This window comes from Schistocerca gregaria, chromosome 8, assembly GCF_023897955.1.
Source record: "Schistocerca gregaria isolate iqSchGreg1 chromosome 8, iqSchGreg1.2, whole genome shotgun sequence".
Lineage (NCBI taxonomy): Eukaryota > Metazoa > Arthropoda > Insecta > Orthoptera > Acrididae > Schistocerca > Schistocerca gregaria.
Window position 1 is genome coordinate 350,270,886 of NC_064927.1, and position 27,557 is coordinate 350,298,442.

At 40.6% G+C, this 27,557-nt stretch overlaps 1 protein-coding gene and 1 long non-coding RNA gene across 5 annotated transcripts in view; one reads left to right on the plus strand and one right to left on the minus strand.

The window, feature by feature from the left end:
* LOC126284706 (LIM domain kinase 1) overlaps positions 1-27,557 on the minus strand; it is a 184,128-nt gene that overhangs the window by 148,113 nt on the left and 8,458 nt on the right. For all 4 annotated transcript variants that reach the window (XM_049983838.1, XM_049983837.1, XM_049983836.1 and 1 more), the window contains exons 2-3: positions 19,896-20,013; positions 1,581-1,695 (exon numbers count right to left, since the gene is read on the minus strand). In XM_049983838.1, coding sequence (XP_049839795.1) covers positions 1,581-1,695; positions 19,896-20,013 — 233 coding nt within the window. The remainder of the gene's footprint in view (positions 1-1,580; positions 1,696-19,895; positions 20,014-27,557) is intronic.
* Positions 1-27,557, plus strand: part of LOC126284707 (uncharacterized) — a 94,742-nt gene that overhangs the window by 32,786 nt on the left and 34,399 nt on the right. The gene's annotated exons all lie outside the window — the stretch shown is intronic.

The window sequence follows — 27,557 nt, forward strand, 5'->3', positions numbered from 1 at the left end:
CTGCCCAAGTATACCGGTGAATGTTCTTATGTTTAAAAAAGGAGTTTGTGATTACTAAGCCCATACTGGCCTCCATATCCTCTCCAAATTTACCCATAACCTTTTCATACCCTTCTGTTCGATTTCCAATCCTGGCATCAAAATCACCCATGAGCAGAACACTGTCCTTGTCCTTTACTCTAACAACTACATCACTGAGTGCATCATAAAAACTATCCATCTTATCTTGATCTGTCCCTTCACAATGCAAATATACTGACACAATCCTAATTTTCTTGCTAGACACTGTAAAATCTATCCACATCAGTCATTCGTTTACATACCTTATTGCAACAATTTAATTATTAAAGTAATTTTTTGCAACTAAGTCCTTTTTAATCTGTACCATTTACTGTGTTTTTATGTAATATGTTCAGTATATCATAAACAAAATTTGGCTCATATTCTATAATTGGGTCAACTGAAGAACGGGATACCACCAGTCAACTTTGGACAATGATGTCATATCTTAAGAATCTGTTATAACTTTTTGCATTACAAACTGATCCATTTACTTTCACCCATCCACCTAATGGGCCCCATGTTTTAATTACAAAAAACTAATAATTTAATACATTGATCATTTGCAATGAATATCATATTACAGTATTACATATTTAAAATGTCATCTATGGCACCATTTGTCAAAGCTGATTAGTGGTATCCCAACCTCCAGTAATTCCCTATAGTTATTATTTGGAAGCCTTCCTCTTTATAGTGTTTTTCTCTAGACAGTGTTCAGAATTTGTGGTCCCTTGAAAAACCATTATATAGAGGTTTCACTGTAATGTTGTTAAGTGCTCAGTTAGCTCAGCTGCAATGAACAACAAGATTATTACAAACGTTTTGCCATCTATGTACAAGATAAAATTAAAATCTGATGATGCAAGTTTGCCAACTTATACATATATTCAATTCGTGGTTGCAATCTTCCAAGTAGGGAGAATACATATAAGACCATTCAAGTCTGTGTGTGTTATTGCCAACAACACGTATTTACTGTGTAAAGCTGCACAGGTGCTCTGCTGTTTTTGACTTCCAGTGGAGCATAGTAACACGTATACAGCATAAACGTCAAGACTGAGAAACAGATGTACACTAATACACCACATCAGTAGTTTTCCTGTGTAACGAGAGCAGTCTTTTGTCCAACCCCATCTGCCCATGGCATTATATGAAATAGTATGAATGTAGGATCTCTCAGTGTTATATAGGAGCCCATTCAGTTGTTTGTTTACCTACTTCACAGTGTAATTAGTCCAGGAGTGGTTATAGTGCTACCCACAAAACTTATATTTGTACATTTAGATCGGATCCCATTTTGACATGGACACAACTAAAAATACACCTTCATTAAATCTAACTTGAAATTTGATGTTTAAGTCTGCAGTTTCTTTTGATAGAGGATATACTGAAAAGTACAGTGTGCCTGACATTTTATTTATCTAAAGTCTCCAATGAAAAAACAGGCACAATTGGTACAATGAGTTAATTTCATAGTTAAAATATAGCTCACTGCACTCCTTATATCACTCACTCACCTGTCCACAATCCTGACATGACTCCACATATTTTGCATAGTAGTCATCCTTGCAAAATAGCAGCCCATCTTTCTCAAAATACCAACTGGAGAGTGCTGCATCACATGCTGAACAGCTGTTGATAAAACGAAAAACAATTCAGCAATACATATTAGATCTGAATCACAGAATTGTATTATGTTGAAGCCAGATGATACTAGGGTGAGATGTTAATTCTCTCTCCCCAAGGGGAGAGGGGAGACTTAAATATTACGCAAAGTATTATCTGACCTGGGATGGTTATGCAAAAGCCAAGTATAGATACACTGCATCAATGCAGTGGCCTATATGTTACAGTAGTCAGAAAATTCTCAAACACTGTGAAAACAGCTAATATTGTCATTTCTATACTTTCATATACACAACAGACTTCAGTTATTCATCCTTACTATTCCATTCTCTTACATCATTCACATACCTTCCATTACGTCACCTGGCTACATATCCTACCAACCTGCATTTTATACAGTCAGAATGATATCTACTGCTACAATTTGTTCACTGATTCATTGTGTCTCTTTCCCTGTATCTTCTAGGAATAGGAATTCCGAAGATATATCCATCATTTACTGAGCAACTCTCATACTCGAAAGGTGAAAATATCGAAAACACATGACCCACTTCTATAAATAAATACAAATAATTTGTATATCTCTGTTTCCTTTTCAGCAATTTGATTCTACAGTACTTTAATCTTACCATTGTTTTCAGGTCTACTTTCACACTTCCTCTATTAAACGCTTCCATCAGGTGCAGTGTATCTGCACTTAATGTAAACCATGTAATGTACCAAAGCAGATGGTGATTCAGCTGTGTTCCATCCTCATCATCCTCATCCAGAAAACATTTCAGGTACCTAAGAATAATTTCATTAACATGGAAACTTCTCCACACATCCTCTTTGAATTTTAATTTTTCTTTTATCCTGCTGAAGTGTAACAGAATCTGTAGCATTGATGTTTATATTCTTCAGTATGCTTCCACAGATGGAATCAACAGGTTTTTTCTCAATGGATATTGAGATTTATTTGGCTGAAATTGAGGAAAGATCTTTTCCACAATCCATGAATCAGAGACAAAGTAGAAATTCATATCTATTGCTCCATTTTATAATTCTGTGCACAGCTTGTAACTGGATCACAGTTCTCCAAACAATTATAAACATAGATTTTTCCTTTGTCTGATTGAAATCTATAGCTTCACTCCCTTTTGTGAAGCTGATAATTTAAGTAAATATCTTACACACTGTAAAGAGGAGCCAAACACGTTTTCTTGTGAAGTAGAGTAACTGCAAAAATTTCTCCAGGTTGTTAGTGTCCCCCCCCCCCTTTCAGAAATTCTGTAAACAATTTTGAATGTCATGGCTTTATTACCCACTCCAGTTTTAACCATTTTTATTGTATATCATTATCTACTAGAGCCTTTCCTTGCTTTGTTCTTAGAATGGCTTAGGACAACTCATCTGGGGTGATTCCTGGTGTCATCACTGCCATTTTTAACAATCTGTGATCCTACTCCATCTCTCTGACTAAATGAACACATAAGGAAATCTTTGAACACTCGTACAATTTTCTTGCAGTTAGCATGCCACCTGTAACTTAATTCAACATTCACGACTGTTTCTTCATAGTCTTTCTGTTTTGACTAGTTTGTCTTACTAACTTTTACCAACTATTGATTGTATATTCTCATGTGCTCTCAAAGACATTTACGAACAGTTTTGTTTCATGTAGTGCAATGAATTAGGTTTCCATTACTGCTGCTTGACACTTTCATGTTCTCTTTAATAGTTGCCTTTTTTATTTTTATTTTACTTCCTTTCCTTGTAGTAACTGCAACAACTTCCTTCTGTTTGTATATGAACTTTTGTTTTTACATAATTGCCCCTTTTGTCATTGTTGGCATATACCCCACAAACCAAGACACACAGAACTTTGTATAATTCATCTGGTTAAATCTCCTTATTCTGGATAATTCCTGTCATCAAAATTTCTTACTTTCTGCCTGGAGAGTGCTTTGGTTGATGCATCTCTATTTACTCTTCAACTTGATAACCTATGAACATTCTATTTCTTAAATTTGTTTAGGACTATAAAATCAAGCACAATTTCTTTACTCATTAACAGAGTCACTTTCATATTTAGTTCAATTTGGTCACTGTCAAGTCCATTTCCTGACTTTTATTTTGGTTGAATTTGTGAAGGACAAACATCTTGTTATTGGCAAGACAACATCTCTGTAACTTCTGGCATCATTCCTTAAGTTTTCCACCAATGAATCATTCTTTAGTCTTTCTGTTGCTCTTAAACATAATCCACCTCTCTGTAAGAATGTTGGCACGTACGCTTTATGGATTTCTATGAATCTGTTTATTTTTCATGCAATTATTGACATTCTGACATTTCTTCAGCAATTGTAATAGTGTTTTAATTAACATTGTTTTAACTATTTTGTTAACAATAAAGTCCACACCTGAATTTCCAATCCGCTCTCTCATATATTAAAAACAAAGATTCCAAGACTTACCAAGCGGTAAAGCGCCGGTAGACAGGCACAATAAATAACACACACACACACACACACACACACACACACACACACACACACACACACACACACACACACACACAAACAAACAAAATTTCTAGCTTTCGCAACCGACGGTTGCTTCTTCAGGAAGGAGGGAAGGAGAGGGAAAGACGAAAAGATGTGGGTTTTAAGGGAGAGGGTAAGGAGTCATTCCCATCCCGGGAACGGAAAGACATACCTTACGGGTAAAAAAGAACAGGTGTACACACACACACACACACACACACACACACACACACACACACACACATCCATCCGCACATACACAGACACAAGCAGACATTTGTAAAGGTCTTTATATATATTAAAAACAAAGACCAACCAAAGGACAGTGGGTTATGGTTATGGTCCTACTCCAAATCCCATGCCACCTTCCTTGACGTTGACCTCCATCTGTCCAATGGCCAGCTTCACACATCAGTCCACATCAAACCCACCAACAAGTAACAGTACCTCCATTACGACAACTGCCACCCATTCCATATCAAACGGTCCCTTCCCTACACTCTAGGCCTTCGTGGCAAGCTAATCTGCTCCAGTCCTGAATCCCTGAACCATTACACCAACAACCTGAAAACAGCTTTCGCATCCCGCAACTACCCTCCCGACCTGGTACAGAAGCAAATAACCAGAGCCACTTCCTCATCCCCTCAAACCCAGAACCTCCCACAGAAGAACCACAAAAGTGCCCCACTTGTGACAGGATACTTTCCGGGACTAGATCAGGCTGAGTGTGGCTCTCCAGCAGGGATATGACTTCCTCACATCCTGCCCTGAAAAAAGACCCATCCTTCATAAAATCCTCCCCACTCCACCAAGAACGTCTTTCCGCCGTCCACCTAACCTTCGTAACCTCTTAGTTCATCCCTATGAAATCCCCAAACCACCTTCCCTACCCTCTGGCTCCTACCCTTGTAACCGCCCCGGTGTAAAACCTGTCCTATGCACCCTCCCACCACCAGCTACTCCAGTCCTGTAACCCGGAAGGTGTACACGATCAAAGGCAGAGCCACGTGTGAAAGCACCCACATGATTTACCAACTGACCTGCCTACACTGTGACGCTTTCTATGTGGGAATGACCAGCAACAAACTGTCCATTCACATGAATGGACACAGGCAGAAAATGTTTGTTGGTAATGAGGATCACCCTGTGGCTAATCATGCCTTAGTACACGGCCAGCACATCTTGGCACAGTGTTACACCGTCCGGGTTATCTGGATACTTCCCACCAACACCAACCTATCCGAACTCCGGAGATGGGAACTTGCCCTTCAATATATCCTCTCTTCTCGTTATCCACCAGGCCTCAATCTCCGCTAATTTCAAGTTGCCGCCACTCATACCTCACCTGTCATTCAACATCATCTTTGCCTCTGCACTTCCGTCTCGACTGACATCTCTGCCCAAACTCTTTGCCTTTAAATATGTCTGCTTGTGTCTGTATATGTATGGATGGATGTGTGTGTGTGCGCACGAGTATATACCTATCCTTTTTTCCCCCTGAGGTAAGTCTTTCCGCTCCCGGGATTGGAATGGTTCCTTACCCTCTCCCTTAAAACCCACATCCTTTCACCTTTCCTTCTCCTTCCCACTTACCTGACGAAGCAACCGCCGGTTGCGAAAGCTCGTAATTTTGTGTTTGTGTGTTATTTTATTGTGCCCGTCTACCGTTGCTTTCCCGCTTGGTAAGTCTTGGAATCTTTGTTTTTTATATACACAGTTGGGGCAATAAGATACTTGTTATCCATTATTTAACCACATTTCATGTGTGCAAAACTAGGTGGGTCTATCCCATTGACTGAAGCCAAGCCACCTGAGTTCACTATTCCTAATTTCTTTGGCTCTTCAGTGTACATTAGATCAAACGGCAACGAACAGACCTGACCTCTTTGAGGATATCCACATCAAAACTAGTATCAGTGACCACGACAAAGTTGTGGCAACAGGAATTATCGAAGTACAAAGGACAACTGAAACAAGTAGAAAGATATATATGTCCAGCAAACTAGATAAAAAAAATCACTGGTGTCATATCCCAATAAGGAACTTGCACTGATTAGACATATACCCAGTCAAACAGTTCATAATGAAAGGGGGCCTCCATGGTATAGTCACTCCAAAGAAACTTCCAAAGAAACAGAGATTACTGCATCATAGGTGTAAAACATAGCATTGGGCTATAGACAGGGAGATGCTGAATGATATACATTTAGCTGTGATGCCTTCAATGGCTGATTTATCGACTGATCTTTCACAGAGCCCAAAGAAATGCTACTCATATGTGAAGGCTGTTAGTGGCACCAAAGTTAGTGTCCAGTCCCTAGTGAATGGGACAGGATCTGAAATTGAAGGTAGCAGAGCAAAAGCTGATATGATTCACTCCATGTTCATACATTCCTTTGCAAAGGAAAACCCAGGGGAATTGCCCTAATTTAATCCTCATACCACTAAAACGATGAATGAAAGAAGTGTAAGTGGTGTTGAGAAACAGCTGAAATCGTTAAAATTGAACAAAGCTCCAGGGACCAATGGAATCCCTGTTACATTTCACACTGAATTTGTAGCTGAGTTACCCCCTCTTCTAACTATAATGTGTCATAGATGCCTTAAACAAAAAACCATAGCTAGCTTTTTGGAAAAATGCACAGGTCACACCCACCTACAAGAAGGGTAGTAGAAGTGATCCACAAAACTACTGTCCGATATCCTTGACATGAATTTGTTGTACACTCTTGGAACATATTCTGAGCTCAAACATAATGAGGTTTTGGAACAGAATGACCCCCTCAATGCCAACCAGCATGGATTTTGAAAACATCAATTATGTGATAGCCAACTTGGAATTTTCTCACGACATACTGAAAGATTTGGATCAAGGGAATCAGGTAGATGCCGTATTTCTTGATTTCCAAAAAGCATTTGATGCAATATCATGCCAAGAGTACAATCATGTGGGTTATCGAGAGAAATTTATAACTGGATTGAGGACTTTTAAGTAGGGAGGAAACAGCATGTTAACTTGGATGGAACATCATCACACGTGCACTATGTGATCAAAAGTATCCGGATACCTGGATGAAAATGACTTACAAGTTCATGTCATCCTCCATTGGTAAATGCTGGAATTTAGTACGGTGTTGGCCCACACTCAGCCTTGATGATAGCTTCCACTCTTGCAAGCATCTGTTCAATCAGGTGCTGGAAGGTTTCTTGGGGAATGGCAGGCCATTCTTCACAGAGTGCTGCACTGAGGAGAGGTAGCAATGTGATTCGGTGAGGCCTGGCACGAAGTCGGTGTTCCAAAACATTTTCAAAGGTGTCCTATAGGATACAGGTCAGGACTCTCTGCAGGCCAGACCATTACAGGGATGTTATTGTCTTGTAACCACTCCGCTACAGGCCATGCTTTATGAACAGGTGCTCAGTTGTGTTGAAAGATGCAATCGCCATCCCCGAATTGCTCTTCAGCGGTGGGAAGCAAGACGGTGATTAAAACATCAATGTAGGCCTGTGCTGTGATAGTGCCACACAAAACAACAATGGGTGCAAGAACCCTCCATGAAGAAAAAAAAAAACAACCACACCACAGCAACAACACCTCCAAATTTTACTAGTGGCACTAAACAGGCTGGCAGACGACGTTCACAGGGCAATTCGCCATACCCACACCCTGCCATCTGATCACCACATTGTGTATCATGATTTGTCATTCCACACAACGTTTCTCCACTGTTCAATCATCCAATTTTTATGCTCCTTACACCAAGTGAGGCATCATTTGGTATTTACCGGTGTGATGTGTGGCTTATGAGCAGCCGCTCGACCATAAAATCCAAGTTTTCTCACATCTCGCTTAACTTTCATATTATTAGTAGCGGATCATTATGCAGATTGGAATTACTGTGTGATGGTCTGGATAGGTGTCTGCCTATTACACATTACGACCCTCTTCAACTATCGGCGGTCTATCAGTCAACAGACAAGGTCGGCCTGTACGCTTCTGTGCTGTACATGTCCCTTCACGTTTCCACTTCACTATCACATCGCAAACAGTGGACCTAGGAATGTTTAGGAGTATCGAAATCTCGCATACAGACGTATGACACACGTGACACCTTATCACCTGACCACGTTCGAAGTCTGGGAGTTCCACAGAGTGCTCCATTCTGCTCTCTCACAATGTCTAATGATTACTGAGGTTGCTGATATGGAGTACCTGGCAGCACAATGCACATAATATGAGAAGCATGTGTTTTTTGGTGTGTCCAGATACTTTTGACCACATAATGTAGAAAAACTTGAGTGTGCACAGGGAAGTGTATTGCTGTTGATGTTGTATATTAAAGACCCAGCAGACAATATTAACAGTAGAATCAGGCTCTTTGCAGATTATGCAATTATCTATACTGAAGTACTATCTGAAAGAAGCTGTATAAGTATACAGTAAGATCTTGGTAAGTGGTGCTGAGATTGGTAACTTGCTTTAAATGTTCAGAAATGGAAATTTTTTACTTAAAAAAAAATATCCCATGACTATAATATCAGGAAGTCACTGTTGGAACCAGCCAACTCGATACAAACACCTGGGTTTAACATATATAAAATGGATTGATCACCTAGGTTCAGTCGTGGGTAAGACAAGTGGTGCACTTCGATTTATTGGTAGAATACTGGGGAAGTGCAATCAATCTACAAAGGAGATTGCTTACAAAACACTCTTGTGACCAGTTCTACAATATTGCTCAAGTGTGTGGGAGCCATGCCAGATAGGACTAACAGGGATACCAAATGTAATTAGAAGAGGGCAGCATGAACGGTCACAGGTTCGTTTAATGCATGGGAGTGTGTCACCGAGATATTGAAAGAACTGAACTGTATGACTCTTGAAGAGAGATTGTAACTATACCTGACAAGTTCTATTAATAAAGTTTCAAGAGCCGGCTTTAAAAGATTACTCCAGGAATATACTACAAACCCGTATGTATCACTCACAAAGGGGTCATGAGCATAAAATCAGAGTAATTACTGCATGCACAGGGGCATTCATCAATCATTCTTCCCACTCTCCATAAATGAATGGCACAGGAAGAAACCCTAATAACTGGTACCATGGGACGTACCCTCTGCCATGCACCTCACACTGGTTTGCAGAGTATAATGTAGGTGTGGTAAGTTCATAGTGGTCTCAGTCCAGTCCTGAGTACTTCTTAATAACAGAATTTCTTAATAACAGTGTCTCAACACAAGAAGTTCACATGCATATCAGGTGCCAGCTGTTACCTTATACTGTCTCATTCAGTCCTTGTGTGGATGAATGGATGGGTGGATTTTAAATTATTTGGCACTAAACAGCATGATCATTTGCGCCCTTTCTCAAGATCGTGGTACTGGTGTACGAGTGGTTTCTCTTGTTAAAACAAAAAGTGAAGACCATATAACTACAGCCATAAGTCGTAAAGAAATTTCACATACAATCTCCAGTATACATGGTGACTCAAAAACACTTTTACATACAAACATGGCACATCGGGCATACAACAAGGATCAGTAATCAAGAGGAACTGGGGGTTGCAAAGGCCGTCCGGGACACTAATGGCAATGCAGTTATTTAGTCACGTGCTACAAATGTACGCCCAGTACAAGAGACGCTCTAAGTATTGTCCCACGGCCAACATTGACGCCGTATTGAATGAAGCACCCTCTCAAATATATCTGGTGTATTTCGAAGACATTCTACTGCAACAACAATCCTGCCCACTAGGTCCTCTGGCAATGTAGCAACTGTTTCTTACACAAGGACCTTCAGATATCCCCCACAGGAAAAAAAGGGTGAGAACAGATGGGGTAATCATCATGGTGGCCATGTGACTGGCCCACCATGACAAATCCAGTGTTCGGGCAAGGTTACCTGTAGATATGCCCCCATTTGTCTGCTGAAACACATGGGGGCTCCATCATGCTGAAATCAAATGCAGTGATGAATAGGCATGGGAACGTTATTCAGCATGTCTGGCAAAACCTCTCGCAGGAATACAAAATACATGTCACCACCAAGTCCATCTGGGAGAATGTATAGCCCAATTAAACAGCCTCCAACAATGCCAGCCTACACATTAAGGGCAAATTTGCATTATGAGGCATGTGTACGTGTAGCATGTCGGTTGACATTTGCCCAAATATGCAGGTTGTGAAAGTTCATCACATCCTCAAATGAGAATGCAGCCCAATCAGTGAAGAGGACACTTGTTGTTAAGCTTTGATCTGCAGCAGGTTCCCGCAGAAACAACAGTGCAAACCCTACGCACTTGCTGTAGACCCTGCCAGAAGCAATGCATGGACGTGCTCGACATAAGATTGGGGAATATCAGTGGGCATGGGATACATCTCGTGTACTTGTTCACAGCATATGCCGCACCCTCTTCGAGAACTCTTTATTCCACCACAACTGTCCGAGTAGTTTGTTGGTGGCCAGCATCTAGCTCGTGTACATGGAATGAGCCAGATTCGCACACTCTGCATTGCAGGATGGCAAATAATGTGTGGCATGGTATCTTCCTATCAGGATTTTTCACATAATACAATCGCATGGCTTCCGTCTATTGCAGTTGGCTGCACCATAAATCAAATGCATTTCAGCCATTTAGCGTAACATGTAGCTAGGCATGTTACTCCCAGTGGTTAAATGGCACAAACTGTGACGGCCCCCATGTGCTCTGGCCATGTTTGTACAGCAATGCCCTCTCATGACTGCAGCACCCTCTCAGTGTTTGCGAGCCCCAGTTCCTATGCGATTAGTTATCTTTGTTGTATGCCTGATATGTAAACTACTTTTGAATCACCCTGCACTCAAACAAACAGTGGATGGCATTAAGATGGCTGGTTGATTGCAAAAATAAAATGATGAGCCAACCACTGAAATGGGCATTACAACTTTCATCCAATTAAATTAGGCACGATCCTTATGCCAAATCAAAAGTCAACAATTTCCTTAATATTGTTTTTCCATCACCTAAAATCAAGGAAAAGTCCCTTGGTAGACCAAATGCTTCTCTATAAGTATACAAAACAACATCAAAATATGTGGCCCATAATATGTCTAATCCAGTGGATGGTAATAAACTCAAAGTACTGAAATAAAGATACAGAAAGGAAGAAGTCTGTGGTGTAAAAGTTTTCATAAGCTTTCAAACATTGAAACCAGGTGAAGAATCTTGTACACATGAATGCAACGACAAAGCTCTTAAATTAATAACTGGCAAGAAAATAGACTCATCTGTCTATGTATAAAAAACTTGATAAAACTTTAAAGTTACGAGGCAAATTGCTGACCAATACATACCTTTTAGGAGGCAAAACATCACTAATACCAGTAAGTACATATAAAAATACACAACACTGTCCTAGTTTTTGCAAATAATAGTTCCTTACTCAGGGAAGGGAGGTGGATAGGTCGGGTCACTCAGGTCCCGAGATGTAAGGGATCCACCTGTTATGCGGGGACACAAGATGTCCTCATTCGCAAAATAGATAGGTCCCTTTTGGCCATCTGAGTGAGCTGTTCTTCCTTTATAACATTCCCCAACATGTCGCTCTATCCTCTATGGTAATTTAACTATTAGTTCCTAAAGCTAGAGTAATACTTTAACATAACATTTCATCTAAAGACAATGACTGTTGTGTGTGCGCAATGTCATGTTGCCAGAACCGGAATTTTACTACCTTGGTGAAAAATGCAGCCACTTCTCCAGTTACAGATTGCCTACTGTTGTCTGCTTAACATTTACAAGGAGGAGACAATTCGATAATTTTCACATGTGTGAACACCTGCTTTTTTGGGATTGGAATGATTATATTCTTCTTGAAGTCTGAGGGTATTTTGCCTGTCTTATACATCTTGCTCACCAGATGGTAGAGTTTTGTTAGGCCTGCCTCTCCCAAGGCTGTCAGTAGTTCTAATGGAATGTTGTCTTCTCCCGGAGCCTTGTTTCGACTCGGGTATTTCAGTGCTTGTCAAACTCTTCACGCAGTATCATATCTCCCATTTCATCTTCATCTATATTCTCTTCCATTTCTATAATATTGTCCTCAAAAACATCACCCTTGTATAGACCCTCTATATACTCCTTCCACCATTCTGCTTTCCCTTCTTTGCTTAGAACTGGATTTCCATCTGAGCTCTTGATATTCATGCAAGTGAGATAAGCCCCTACATCCTTACATTTGTCCTCTAGACATCCCTGCTTAGCTACTTTGCACTTCCTGTCGAACTCATTTTTGATACTTTTATATTCTTTTTTGCCGGCTTCGTTTACTGCATTTTTATATTTTCTCCTTTCATCAATTAAATTCAATCTCTCTTCTGTTACCAAAAGATATCTACTAGTCCTTCTTTTTGCCTACTTGATTGCCTTCACTATTTCATCTCTCAGAGCTCCTCATTGTTCTTCTATTGTATTTCTTTCCCCCATTCCTGACAATTGTTCCCTTATGCTCTCCCTGAAGCTCACTACAACCTCTGGTTCTTTCAGTTTATCCAGGTCCCATCTCCTTAAAGTACCACCTTTTCGCAGTTTCTTTAGTTTTAATGTACAGTTCATAACCAATAGATTCTGGTCAGAGTCCACATTTGGCCCTGGAAATGTCTTACAATTTAAAACCTGGTTCCTAAATACCTGTCTTACCATTATATAACCTATCTGATACCTCCTAGTATCTCCAGGCTTCTTTCATGTATAGAACCTTCTTTCGTGATTCTTGAACCAAGTGTCAGCTATGATTAAGTTATGCTCTATGCAAAATTCTAAAACACGGCTTCTTCTTTCATTTCTTAGCCCCAGTCCATATTCACCTACTACGTTTCTTCTCTCCCTTTTCCTACTATCAAATTCCAGTCACCCATGAATATTAATTTTCGTCTCCCTTCACTATCTGAATAATTTCTTTTTTCTCATCATACATTTCATCAATCTCTTCGTCATCTGCGGAGCTAGTTGTCATATAAACTTGTACTACTGTGGTAGGCATGGGCTTCGTATCTAACTTGGCCACAATAATGCGTTCACTATGCTGTTTGTAGTAGCTTACCCGCATTCCTATTTTCCAATCATTATTAAGCCTACTCCTGCATTACCCCTATTTGATTTTGTATTTATAACCCTGTATTCACCTGACCAGGAGTCTTGTTCCTCCTGCCACCAAACTTCACTAATTCCCATTATATCTAACTACCTGCCACCATTGGATAAACAGCTGCAGCAGCAAGTCTTATACCCCTAGGTTACTTATTTGTTACATAGTTTAATTCTTAATTTCTTTGCGTGTTTTTGGGTACTTGCATTGTTTAATTCATAAATTTCGGGCGTATTATAGTATTTGAGAGTTGTAGCATCGCGCTTTAGTGTTTACTTCGTAGATTCTTTCTTAAATTGCGTGTGAGTTTCATATAGGAGGTGTAATTTTGAGTTTTAGTTACTGTAATCGTAAATTCAGGCAGATTGTAGCACAGTCGTTAGGCATTTGTACAGGTTAATTAATACATTCTTTGCGTGTTTCCCTTGTGTTATCTACGTACAGACTCTTGTTTCAGTAACTGCTGTTCAACATCGATTAGAATAGACAGGGACTGCGATTGCTGTGTTTGGATGAGGGCTGATTTGGCATCCCTTCGCTCACAGCTGCAAGCGGCACTGACTTCGGTCGCGCAGCTCGAGGCTGTTGCCAATGGGCACCACTGTGGGGAGCCGGACTTGGGTATCACGGGGATGTCAACCTCGTCCCGTCTGCCCCCAGATCGGTCTGCCGCTGTGGTTGCCCCAGTTGCTGCCTGCAGAGGGGCTGAGCCCTCGCCTGTGGTTGATTGGGAGGTCGTTCCAAGGTGTGGCAGGCAGCAAAAGATGTCACCGGAGGTTGATCAGAAAGCCTCCCCGGTGCGTCTGACAAACAGGTTTCAGGCACTGTCTCTGGCTGAGCCAGATGCAGCTGCCTGCCCTGTTTCAGAGGATCATTCTCAGCCTTCAAGATCCGGGCAATCGCAGAGGGTGGGCTTATTGGTAGTTGGGAGCTCCAATGTTAGGTGCGTAATGGGGCCCCTTAGGGATATGGCGGCTAAGGAGGGGAAGAAATCCAGTGTGCACTCCGTGTGCATTCCGGGAGGAGTCATTCCTGATGTGGAAAGGGTCCTTCCGGATGCCATGAAGAGCACATGGTGCAGCCAGCAGCAGGTGGTGGCACATGTCGGCACTAATGATTTGTGTTGCTTTGGATCTGAGGAAATTATCTCTGGATTCCAGCGGCTATCTGATTTGGTGAAGGCTGCCCGTCTTGCTTACGAGATGAAGGCAGAGTTCACCATCTGCAGCATCGTTGACAGAACCGACTGCGGACCTTTGGTGCAGAGCTGAGTGGAGGGGTCTGAATCAGAGGGTCAGACGGTTTTGCAACTGTGTTGGCTGCAGATTCCTTGACTTGCGCCATAGGGTGGTGGGGTTTCGGGTTCCGCTGAATAGGTCAGGAGTTCACAACACTCAGCTGGCGGCTACACGGGTAGCGGAGGCTGTGTGGCGTGGACTGGGCGGTTTTTTAGGTTAGATGGCCTCAGCAAAGTACGGGGTGGGCTGCAATCTCAAAGGGTGCAAGGCAAATACAGGACGTGGGATCAAGGAACAGTCGGAATTGTAGTAGTAAATTGTTGTAGTTGTGCTGGGAAAGTCCCTGAGCTTCAAGCGCTAATAGAAAGCATGTAAGCTGAAATCGTTATAGGTAAAGAAAGCTGGCTGAAGCCTGAAATAAGTTCTGCAGAAATCTTTACGAAGTCTCAGACGGCGTTCAGGAAAGACAGATTAGGCAGAATTGGTGGTGGAGTGTTTGTGTCAGTCAGTAGTGGTTTATCTTGTAGTTAAGTAGAAGTAGATACTCTGTGCGAATTGGTATGGGTGGAGGTTATACCTAACAGCCGAACTAAGTTAATAATTGGGTCCTTCTACCGACCCCCTGACTCAGATGATATAGTTGCGGAACAGTTCAGAGAAAATTTGAGTCTCGTAACAAATAAATACCCCACTCATCCGGTTATAGTTGGTGGGGACTTCAACCTTCCCTCGATATGTTGGCAAAAATACTTGTTCAAAACCGGTGGTAGGCAGAAAACATCTTCCGAGATCGTCCTAAATGCTTTCTCCAAAAATTATTTCGAGCAGTTAGTCCACGAACCCACGCGAATTGTAAATGGTTGCGAATACACACTTGACCTCTTAGCCAGAGCTAATAGAGAGCATGATGACTAATACAGGGATTAGTGATCACAAGGTCGTCGTAGCTAGGCTCAATACCGTTTCTTCCAAATCCACCAGAAACAAACGTAAAATAATTTTATTTAAAAAAGCGGATAAAGTGTCACTAAAAGCCTTCCTAAGAGACAATCTCCATTCCTTCCGAACTGTCTATGCAAATGCAGACGAGATGCGGCTCAAATTCAAAGATATAGTAGCAACAGCAACTGAGCAATCATAAATTGGTAAGAGATGGAACGGATCCCCCGTGGTACACAAAACAGGTCCGAACGCTGTTGCAGAGGCAACAGAAAAAGCATGCGAAGTTCAGAAGAATGCGAAATCCCGAAGATTGGCTAAAATTAACAGACGTGCGAAATTTGGCACGGACTTCAATGTGAGATGCCTTTAATAGGTTCCACAACGAAACATTGTCTCAAAATTTGGTAGAAAATCGGAAGAAATTCCGGTCGTATGTCAAGTACACAAGCGGCAAGATGCAGTCAATACCTTCGCTGCACAGTGCCGATGGTACTGTTACTGACGACTGTGCTGCTAAAGCGGAGTTATTGAACGCAGTTTTCCAAAATTCCTTCACCAGGGAAGACGAATGGAATATTCCAGAATTTGAAACACGAACAGCTGCTACATGAGTTTCTTAGAAGTAGATACCCTAAGTGTTGCGAAGCAACTCAAATTGCTTGATATGGGCAAGTCTTCAGGTCCAGAATGTATACCGATTAGGTTCCTTTCAGATTACGCTGATACAATAGCTTCCTACTTAGCACTCGTATACAACCGCTCGCTCACCGATAGATCTGTACCTATAGATTGGAAAATTGCGCAGGTCGCACCAGTGTTTAAGAAGGGTAGTAGGAGTAATCCATTGAACTGCAGACCTATATCATTGACGTCGGTTTGCAGTAGGGTTTTGGAGCATGTACTGTATTCAAACATTATGAATCACCTCGAAGGGAACGATCTATTGATACGTAATCATCATGGTTTCAGAAAACATTGTTCTTGTGCAATGCAGCTATCTCTTTATTCGCATGAAGTAATGGCCGCTATCGACAGGTGATCTCAAGTTGATTCCGTGTTTCTAGATTTCCGGAAAGCTTTTGACACCGTTCCTCACAAGCGAATTCTAATCAAGCTGCGGGCCTATGGAGTATCGTCTCAGTTGTGCGATTGGATTCGTGATTTCCTGTTGGGAATGTCGCAGTTCGTAGTAACAGATGGCAAATCATCGAGTAAAACTGAAGTGATATCAGGTGTTCCCCAGGGAAGCGTCCTGGGACCTCTGCTGTACCTGATCTATATAAATGACCTGGGTGACAATCTGAGCAGTTCTCTTAGGTTGTTCGCAGATGATTCTGTAATTTACCATCTAGTAAGGTCATCCGTAGACCATTATCAGTTGCAAAGCGATTTAGAAAACATTGCTGTATGGTGTGGCAGGTGGCAGTTGACACTGAGTAACGAAAAGTGTGAGGTGATCCACATGAGTTCCAAAAGAAATCCGTTGGAATTCGATTACTCGATAAATAGTACAATTCTCAAGGCTGTCAATTCAACTAAGTGCCAGGGTGTTAAAATTACGAACAACTTCAGTTGGAAAGACCACATAGATAATATTGTGGGGAAGGCGAGCCAAAGATTGCGTTTCATTGGCAGGACACTTAGAAGATGCAACAAGTCCACTAAAGAGACAGCTTACACTACACGCGTTCATCCTCTGTTAGAATACTGCTGCGCGGTGTGGGATCCTTACCATGTGGGATTGACGGAGGACATTGAAAGGGTGCAAAAAAGGGCAGCTCGTTTTGTATTATCATGTAATAGGGGAGAGAGTGTGGCAGATATGATATGCGAATTGGGATGGAAGTCATTACAGCAAAGACATTTTTTGTCGGGCCAAGATCTTTTTACGAAATTTCAGTCACCAACTTTCTCTTCCAAATGCGAAAATATTTTGTTGAGCCCAACCTACATAGGTAGGAATGATCATCAAAATAAAATAAGAGAAATCAGAGCTCGAACAGAAAGGTTTTGTATTATCATGTAATAGGGGAGAGAGTGTGGCAGATATGATATGCGAATTGGGATGGAAGTCATTACAGCAAAGACATTTTTTGTCGGGCCAAGATCTTTTTACGAAATTTCAGTCACCAACTTTCTCTTCCAAATGCGAAAATATTTTGTTGAGCCCAACCTACATAGGTAGGAATGATCATCAAAATAAAATAAGAGAAATCAGAGCTCGAACAGAAAGGTTTAGGTGTTCGTTTTTCCCGCGCGCTGTTCGGGAGTGGAATGGTAGAGAGAGAGTATGATTGTGGTTCAAGGAACCCTCTGCCAAGCACTTAAATGTGAATTGCAGGGTAGTCATGTAGATGTAGATGTACCCTATCAATTTCCATTTTTAAATTTTCTAACGTAACTGCCCAATTAAGGGATCTGACATTCCACGCTCCGATCCGTAGAATGCCAGTTTTCTTTCTCCTCATAACAACGTGTTCTTGAGTAGTCCCCGCACGGAGATCCAAATGGGGGACTATTTTACCTCCAGAATAATTTATCCAAGGGACACCATCACCATTTAACCATACAGTAAAGCTGCATGCCCTCGGGAAAAATAATGGCTGTAGTTTCACCCTGCTTTCAGCTGATCGCATTATCAGCACAGCAAGGCCGTTTTGGTTAGTGTTACAAGGCCAGATCAGTCAATAATCCAGATTGTTGCCCCTGTAACTACTGAAAAGGTTGCTGCACCTCTTCAGGAACCACATGTTTGTCTGGCCTCTCAACAGATACCTCTCCGTTGTGGTTGCACCTACGGTACGGCTATCTGAATCGCTGAGGCACGCAAGCCTCCCCATGAATGGCAAGGTCCATGGTTCATGGGGTGGGTAAAATATAATATGTATTGTTATTTTCTTGAGACTTCTAAATTACTTCAGAATACTTAGCGAAATTATGTCCACATCCACACAAAGCTGCAAAGAATTATTTTCATTACTTTTCTTTGTATGAATATTAATTTTTTCACACCCTATTAATTTTGGAAGTTCTGATTGTGAATGGTTATTGTAAATCATTGACATACCAGAGGTTTTTATAAGCATGAAGGGCAGTTTGTTACCAACCACCAACAGCACAGCATGTAGAGCTTTGTTTACATATTTCTCACCACCGAACATCTTGTGTGCGAATAATGCAATTTCGGGAAAAAATCTGTACCTCGAATTTATTGGAAACAACATTTCATCTCCAACTAATGAACAGTTCTGAATTTTTTTCAGTTCAAACTATTTGCTTAGATAGCAGCATCTCGGTGGAGGCCCATTTTTCAAATTCTTGCTGTTCACGCGTGGCCACGTAACTTTTGTCATAATTTTTCAACTTTTTGTCAATTCACAAATATTTTAACTATAAGCAATCCATATTATACACATCCCACATCATGCTGACTTCTTTACCATTCACCAGAATTGTGACACACATGCACTTTTACTGGGACGGTAAAGTCATAATTATAACAGTGTTTTGCAGTGTAATGGCATAGCATACTGGTTAGCTTATAAACCTGACATCAAGAAAGTTGATGGTTTGGACTTTGTCAACTGCATCGCCATTTTTTTATTATATCTAATCAAAAGACCAATTATTAGTTTTATTCAATTAATTGGTTTTGATGTAATTTTATATTCCTAATAGTTTGCCACACCGTTTTCATCATTGTATTGATTTTTTTTATTTGATCTTATTTTAATTCCCATCCCCTCCCATTTAAAGTCTACTTGTGTCACCTATAATCTGCAACCAAGTGTTAACAAAAGCTGCTCACTGGTTGGTCCCATGGCATCCCATGTAGCCTGTGTGTGGGTAGTTTCAGGTAACCGATGACAGCAAGGAACTATAGTTCCCTTTTACTGCTAAAACTTAAATTTTGCTGCAGAAGATGGCTACGCAAAGAAACGTATTATAAAAAATTTTCTTTCTTGAGTTTGCTTGTAGAAGTTAGCATAAATGCCATGAACAAAGCAATCCTGATTTTACTTCTGCCGCAAATTGTTGATCGCCATATTCTCAGAGACATTGTACACATGAGTTTGGGGTTAGGTTAAGATACAAGTTTAAATTCAGGGCTACAAAACCCATCATCCGCTGCAGATCAGTCATTACTCGCTTTAAATCAGCCATCGATAGAACATCTCCCAGTTCTGTCATACCTCGTGGCGGCTACTTCCATTACACACTAACAGCATATGTTAAGTGACCCGCCATGTGTCACCTACAACCAAGCACTAGCAAGCAGTGGATGTGGCAACATTGTAGCAGTAAGTGACAGACATCAATTATCAAGTAATTTCGATCAGACTATAGTTAATATATGCGACACATTTTTACATACCGAAAGCACTCAACATGCCACTCTTGGTTTAATGCCTGAATAACTTCATCTTCATCAAGAACATTTAGGCATCCAGCACAAATGGAATTTTCTGTATTTGCTGGGTCACCAGCATCATCTGAAACAAATAAAATTATGATTTATCTCTTCTACTGAAGCAATATGCTTTCATGTGTACTTAAATAAAGAAGTACCTGAAACCTAAACTGTAGAAATACCTGATCCAGTACTGTGAGCAACACATGGAATAGTATTGGGAGGCTCACTCTAAGAAATTTTACCACAAAAGGTTTGTCAGATAGTAATGTCATTAAGCCGATACAAATTAATTTATTGCTCAGAATGGAACAACACATCAAATTTCTTCCAAAGACCCATCTGAGTAAATACATTTTTTCAATAAAATTTCCAAGGATTGCAGGTGTCCTGAAGACCTGTGTTAGGAAATCCTTTAGGGCATACTTGACAGCCACTTTCATTTTGTCTGTGGTCTTGAAACAGTGTCCTTTGAAGGTACCAACACTGGGGAAAAAAAGTCTGCTGGAATGACGTTGGGATTGAACAAGGTATGGGGATGAGTTACCACATCATTTTTCACAAATTCTGACTACGAAAGCCGTGTGGCTGGGCAGTCTTGATGGAGCTCTCAAGAACAAGCAATGTGTGGTCTGACATACGCAGCACTTTCCATCAATCTTTTCAGTACATCCACAAAAAAGGCACCATTGATAGACTATCTGACAGGTACTAACTCATATTGGATGATGTCACTACCTTCATAAAGGACTATGAAATGTGCTTTCCATTTGGACCTACCCTCATCTGTGCCTTTTTTGGGTGTGGTGTCTCTGAGGTATGCCACTCTGAGCAATATCTCCATCTCAGGATTGTATATGAAAACCCACAACTTGCTTCCTGCTGTAACAGTCCAACAAAAGTAGCAGCATTTCTACACAATTCTGCAAGTTCTTCACAAATAAGCACTCTGTTGGAATTGCAGTCATCCATCAAAATTGTTGGGATGTGTTTTGCACATATTTTCTTCATCTGCCATTGATCAGCCACAATTTCACTGCCAACTGTTCTAGCTATATCCAGAATAGGGGCTATCAGATAAAAACCTGTTCTACAGTCTGCATTCAATAGTTCATGCATATGAGACCCTCTTCACATTTTGACACAGAGAAGCGTCTAGAGCAAGTTCGTTATCATCATCGTAGCCTTTCAGAAACGCATTGTGCCACTGAAACACGTGCCATTTTAACAGAAATGCCTGCTTCATCACTGGAAATATTTTGGCAGCAGATTTCCTGAGTATTCACAGAATTTGAATAGGTACTATTGTTGCTATGAGTGCTGCACTGTGGATGTAACTGTACCATCACTATGAATAATATGAGTATCAGAGCAGAACCAGTGACATTACTTTCTGGGCAAACCTCGTAGTTCACTATCTCAACTAATGATAATCACATTAAAAATCTAGTACAGGTACTAATCTGAACTGCTAATGCATTATATAATACTAAGATTGACATTTTGTGATACACAAAATATCTATGGAAATAACAATATGAAAAGCACAAACTGATTATATTGCATTCCAGCTACAATTACATGCATACTGGAAGATCAACACTGTTAAAATGTTTCACACACTGTTCAGAAATTTCACACAAAATAATTTGTTGCAACAGAAGTATATAGCCCTTCACAACTAGGGCTCCTGGAACGGCATATTGGACAGCACACTAGAACACGAATAATGGAGAATTGTGAATTGTGACACATATGCACTTAACACATGCTCACAGAACATGCACTAAACAAGAGACACCAAATACAGGTTGTCATTCACATGCTTTGCAATGTAAGAAGACAACATTGTCAGGAGTTTGTATACATTTTATGACCTCAAGTGGAATGAAGCTCTATAATCTTATCTATTCTTAATGTTACAAGGATATTACTTGAACAAATAACTGAAATTGGGAACAAACAAAATGAGAAAAGAACCACTTACCGGCAGACAAGTTGCGAGCGACACAGACAAAACAGCACAGACAAGCTGCACAGCTACCTCTCTCTCACATAACCACAAAAATTTGGACCCCCCCAGCTACATTGTGATATTGCTGTAGCATTACAGACATCAAGGGGGAAAGTCATATGTGATTCTGTCTGTGGTCGCGACATTTAGCTGTCACATGACAGTGATCTAAGAAGACAAACATGCTTTATTATCAAAAAAATATTTCGGAATGGGATGAAAGTACTGTGAGTTGTGCACTGGCTTCTATCAATGTGTTTTGGAGTGGGGCAGAGACCTTGTCACTTCGTCACAATGTGATGGATTTCGCAGCTTCCTGAAAGAGGACAAAAGAAGAGGCAGTCAGGGAAATTTAGCACTAGACGCACCTGTACGAGCCTTGTCTTGCTCGGTATGCAGCCTGGTGTTGATTATGCCAGAGTGCTGAAGCAGTGTGATAGACGATGAACTGATCAGACCCAATGCTTACATCCCAAATGGAGTGAGGTGTGGTGTATGGTGAGGAAGTGTGGAATTTAGAAGTAATCGTCCCTGTGTGGTATGCGACAACATACAGAAGATTATTGCCAGAGGTCCCTTAAAATACTTGGCTGCAGGTTAGTGAGGCAGATTTTGATGATGTGCTAGAATTCCATCCACACAACTAGACTGTTGTCTCTAGTGACCCTCAATTTTGTTACACTTGTACCAATGGCTTTCATTAGATGGATGCACTCTAGTTATTTTCGGCATGGATCTCATGTTCCATGGCCCATTGACTGGTTGTATTCCTTTATGTAATTACATGTATGGTTTCTGTAATACTCTTGCTTTCTTCCTGCTGTGGTACTGGCTGATTAGCAAGAATGGCCTTTGTAATTTGTAAACAACACACTCAGCAGTAAGAGGCTGAGCTTGATCAACGTTTTGATTTAGCAGCCTTAATGCAGAGAAGCAGATTATAATTCTGTTATTACTTTTAATCACTGATATTTATACTAGCTGTTAATCCTGCAAACAGTAAAATAACTCTGATTTACAGTTACAAACTGTTTCCCTTTAAAATTGTTTTAAATTTTCTCGAAGCCCCCCCCCCCCTCTCTCTCTCTCTCTCTCTCTCTCTCTCTCTCTCTCTCTCTCTCTCTCTCTCTCTCTCTCTCAACTTTAATAATTTTAAGTGCCATATCATAGTGGACCATGCACAGTACACAAAAACATCAAAATACCTTTTATTTCATCTGCAGGTTGTGTATTTTTATGGGAACCATCATTTTCATACATCAGATACATATGTTAGCATCCTAAAGGTTATTTAGTTTCAGGTGAATGTGAGTAACCTTTATAGTACTATGGTGTCTAAGTATTGCCATGTGCTTGAACTTAGGGTGTATTTATGTTGCCACTTTGCTGCTTGCTGGCATGGCCCGGTGATGAATCAGACCCATTGCATCTCAACAGTCCGTTTAATGTGCACCATCACTGCTCACTAGGAATTCTTTTTAGGCTGTGATATCAAGCAGGTTTGTGTTTTGCACTGTGACAATTGCCACATATCCTGAAAGTTGAGCCCCTATTGGCTGTTTCAGGGTCACTCCGAAACCGCTGCATTTACTCAGGTAGCTATGTGCACTTAAAAGTTGGATGAAGTGGTGTGGTCACCAGTTTTATTTGTCGTAGTTGCTGCTGCTGCTGCTGCTACTATTGTTGTTGTTGTGGTCTTCAGTCCAGACACTGGTTTGATGCAGCTATCCATTCTACTCTATCCTGTATAAGCCTTTTCGTCTCCGAATAACTACTACAACCGACTTCCTTCTGAATCTGCTTGGTGTATTCATCTCTTAGTCTCCCTCTATGATTTTTACCCTATACACTTCCCTCCAGTACTAAATTGGTGATCCCTTGATGCCTCAGAATGTGCCCTACCAACCAATTCCTTCCGCAAGTCAAGTTGTGCCACAAATTCCTCTTCTCCCCAATTCCATCCAGTGCCTCCTCATTAGTTATGTGATCTACCCATCTAATTCTTAACATTATTCTGTAGCATCACATTTCAGAAGCTTCTATTCTCTTCTTGTCTAAATTATTTATGGTCCACGTTTCACTTCCATACATGGCTACAATCCACACAAATACTTTCAGAAAAAATTAAGACTTAAATCTATACTAGATGTTAACAAATTTCTCTTCTTCAGAAATTCTTTCTTCCCATAGCCAGTCTACATTTTATACCCCCTCTCATTCAACCATAGTTATTTTTCTTCCCAAATAGCAAAACTCATCTACTACATTACGTGTCTCATTTCCTAATCTAATTCGACTACATTCCATTACCTTCATTTTGCTTTTGTTGATGTTCATCTTCTATCATCCTTTCAAGACACTGCCCATTCCATTCAGCTACTCTTCCAGGTACTTTGCTGTCTGAAAGCATTACAATGTCATCGGCAAACCTCAAAGTTTTTATATCTTCTCCATATCGGGGGTAGGCTACAACCTTGTCTCACTCCCTTCCCCACTACTACTACTACTACTACTACTACTACTACTACTACTACTTCCCTTCTGTGCCCCTTGACTCTTTTCAAGTGCCATCTTGTTTCTGCACAAATTGTAAGCAGCCTTTTGCTCTATGTATTTTACACCTGCCACCTTCAGAATTTGAAAGAGTATTCCAGTCAACATTGTCAAAAGCTTTTTCTAAGCCTACAAATGCTAAAAATGTAGGTTTGCCTTTCCTTAAACTATCATCTAAGATAAATCATAGGGTTAGTATTGCCTTGTGTGTTCCAACATTTTTACGGTATCCAAACTGATCTTCCCTGGGGTCAGCTTCTACCAGTCTTTCCATTCGTTTGTAAAGAATGTGTGTAACTATTTAGCAATCACGACTTATTAAAATTATAGTTTGTTAATTTTCACACCTATCAACATCTGTTGTCTTTGGGATTGGAATTATTACAATCTTCTTGAAGTCCAAAGGTATTTTTCCTGTCTCAACATCTTGCTCACCAGAGGGAAAAGTTTTGTCACCACTGGCTCTCCCAAGACTACCAACAGTTCTAATGGAATGTTGTCCACACCCGGGGCCATGTACCGACTTATGTCTTCCAGTGCTCTGTCAAATTCTTCATGCAAATATCACATCTCCCATTTCGTCTTCCGTTTCCATAATACTGGCCTCAAATATATGAAACTTGTATAGATCCTCTATATACTCCTTCTGCCTTTCTCCTTTCCCTTCTTTGTTTAGGACTGGTTTTCCATCCAAGATCAATATTCATACAGGTGGCTCTTTTCTCCAAAGGTCTCTCTAATTTTCCTGTAAGCAGTATCTATCTTACCCCAACTGATACATGCATCCACATCCTTACATTTGTCTTCTAGCCATCCCTGCTTAGCCATATTGCACTTCCCGTCAATCTTATTTTTTAGTTAGTTGTCTTCCTTTTTGACTGCTTTATTTACTGCATTTTTATATTTTCTTCTTTCATCAATTAAATTCAATAGCTCTTCTGTTACCCAAGAATTCCTATTAGCCTTCATCTTTTTTACCTTATTGATCCTCTGCTGCCTTTGCTATTCCATCTCTCAAAACTACCCATTCCCCTTCTACTGTAATTCTTTCCTCTGTTCTTTTTAACCATTCCCTAATGCTCTCTCTGACACTCTCTACAACCTCTGGTTCTTTCAGTTTACCCAGGTCTCATCTCCTTAAATTCCTACCTTGTTGAAGTTTCAGTTCATAACCAATAAATTGTGGTCAGAGTCCACATCTGTCCCTGGATATGTCTTACAATTTAAAACCTGGTTCCCAAGTCTCTGTCTTACCATTATATAATCAGTCTTAAGCCTTCCAGTTACTATAGGCCCCTTCCACATATACAACCTTCTTTCATGATTCTTAAACCAAGTGTTAGCTATGATTAAGTTACACTCTGTGCAAAATTCTACCAGGCGGCTTCCTCTTTAATTTTTAACCCCTAGTCCATATTCACCTACTACTTTTCCCACTCTTCCTTTTCCTACAATCAAATTCCAGTCCCCCATGCCTATTAAATTTTCATCTCCCTTAATTATCTGAATAACTTCTTTGATCGCATAATACATTTCTTCAATCTCTTCATCATGTGCGAAGCTAGTTGGCATACAAATTTGTATGACTGTGATGGGTACGGGCTTCATGTCTACCTTGGCTAGGCTACAATAATGTGTTTACAATGCCGTTCATAGTAGCTTATCAGCATTCCTATTTTTTGTTCATTATTAGAACTACTCCTGCATTACCCCTATTTGATTTTGTATTTGTAACCCTGTATTCACCTGACCAGAAGTCTTGTTCCTCCTGCCACCAAACTTCACTAATTCCCACTTGACATTCCACGCTCCGATCCGCAGAATGCCAGTTTTGTTTCTCCTGATAACAACGTCCTCCCGAGTAGTCCGCACCAGGAGATCCAAATAGGGGACTGTTTTACCAGTAGAATATTTTACCTTAGATAACGCAATCATCATTGAACCATAGAGTAAAGCTGCATGCCCTCTTAAAAAATTACAGCTGTAGTTTCCCTTGCTTTCAGCTGTTCACAATATCAGCACAGCAAGGCCGTTTTGGTTGACGTTACAAGGCCAGATCAGTCGATCATCCAGACTGTTGCCTCTGCAACTACTGAAAATACTGCTGTCCTCTTCAGGAACCATATGTTTGTCTGGCCTCTCAACAGATACCCCTCCATTGTGGTTGCACCTATGGTATGGCTAACTGTATCACTGAGGCATTCAAGCCTTCCCACCAATGGCAAGGTCCATGGTTCTATTTTACATGGCAATATGGCAAAGCTTGAAAGCAGACATTTATCACAAATGTGTAGTATGCCCAATCTCTCTATTGTCACAAACAGGCTTATAAATAACAGCAGTCAATCCTTTGAGCCCAAAGCTAGGAAACTATCACCATGGCCTCAACTAGGAACCAACAAAGCACTAAGTTACGAACAGCACCACCGACTATAGTGATTACATAAACATTACTTATACACATTTTAATGGAGTTTAAGTATCCATCCTACTGGCTACCGTGATTTGCTAATAAAAAACTGTAGTAGCACCACAGGAATTTACCAATTGCAGAGGAAATTATATATATGAATTAAGTATGGAGTACCGTACTGTAATTGGGAACATAATTGGTCTGAAGGCACCTGTTCTCTATCTTTGCACACATACGACCTGTCATGCTACATCCTCACTATGCTACGGGACAATAGCTTCAGGTGCCACAATGCTCTGCTTGCTTGCATGCATGCATTGTCTTTTGGGAGGGACATGGGTAAATATATTTCTTCTTCTAATTTTAACATAGAAACTTCTGCTTTGGTTAGGGACAGCAGCCGAAACAGCAGTGTCTCTATTGCTCATGTTAGTTTCACGCAATCAATCAGATGATACTTTCAAGTAACCAGTGAGAGGTAAGAAAATGAATTTCTAGTGCCAAAATAGAAACCAGTCTTCTTCATTCTTCACATAAATATTTTTTCCTCCGAGTATTTCACAAATTATGAGGTTATGATAGGTTGGAACCTAACAACACACATTAAATTGCAGCTCATTTCACTTGCAGCAATGAAATTTGTAAT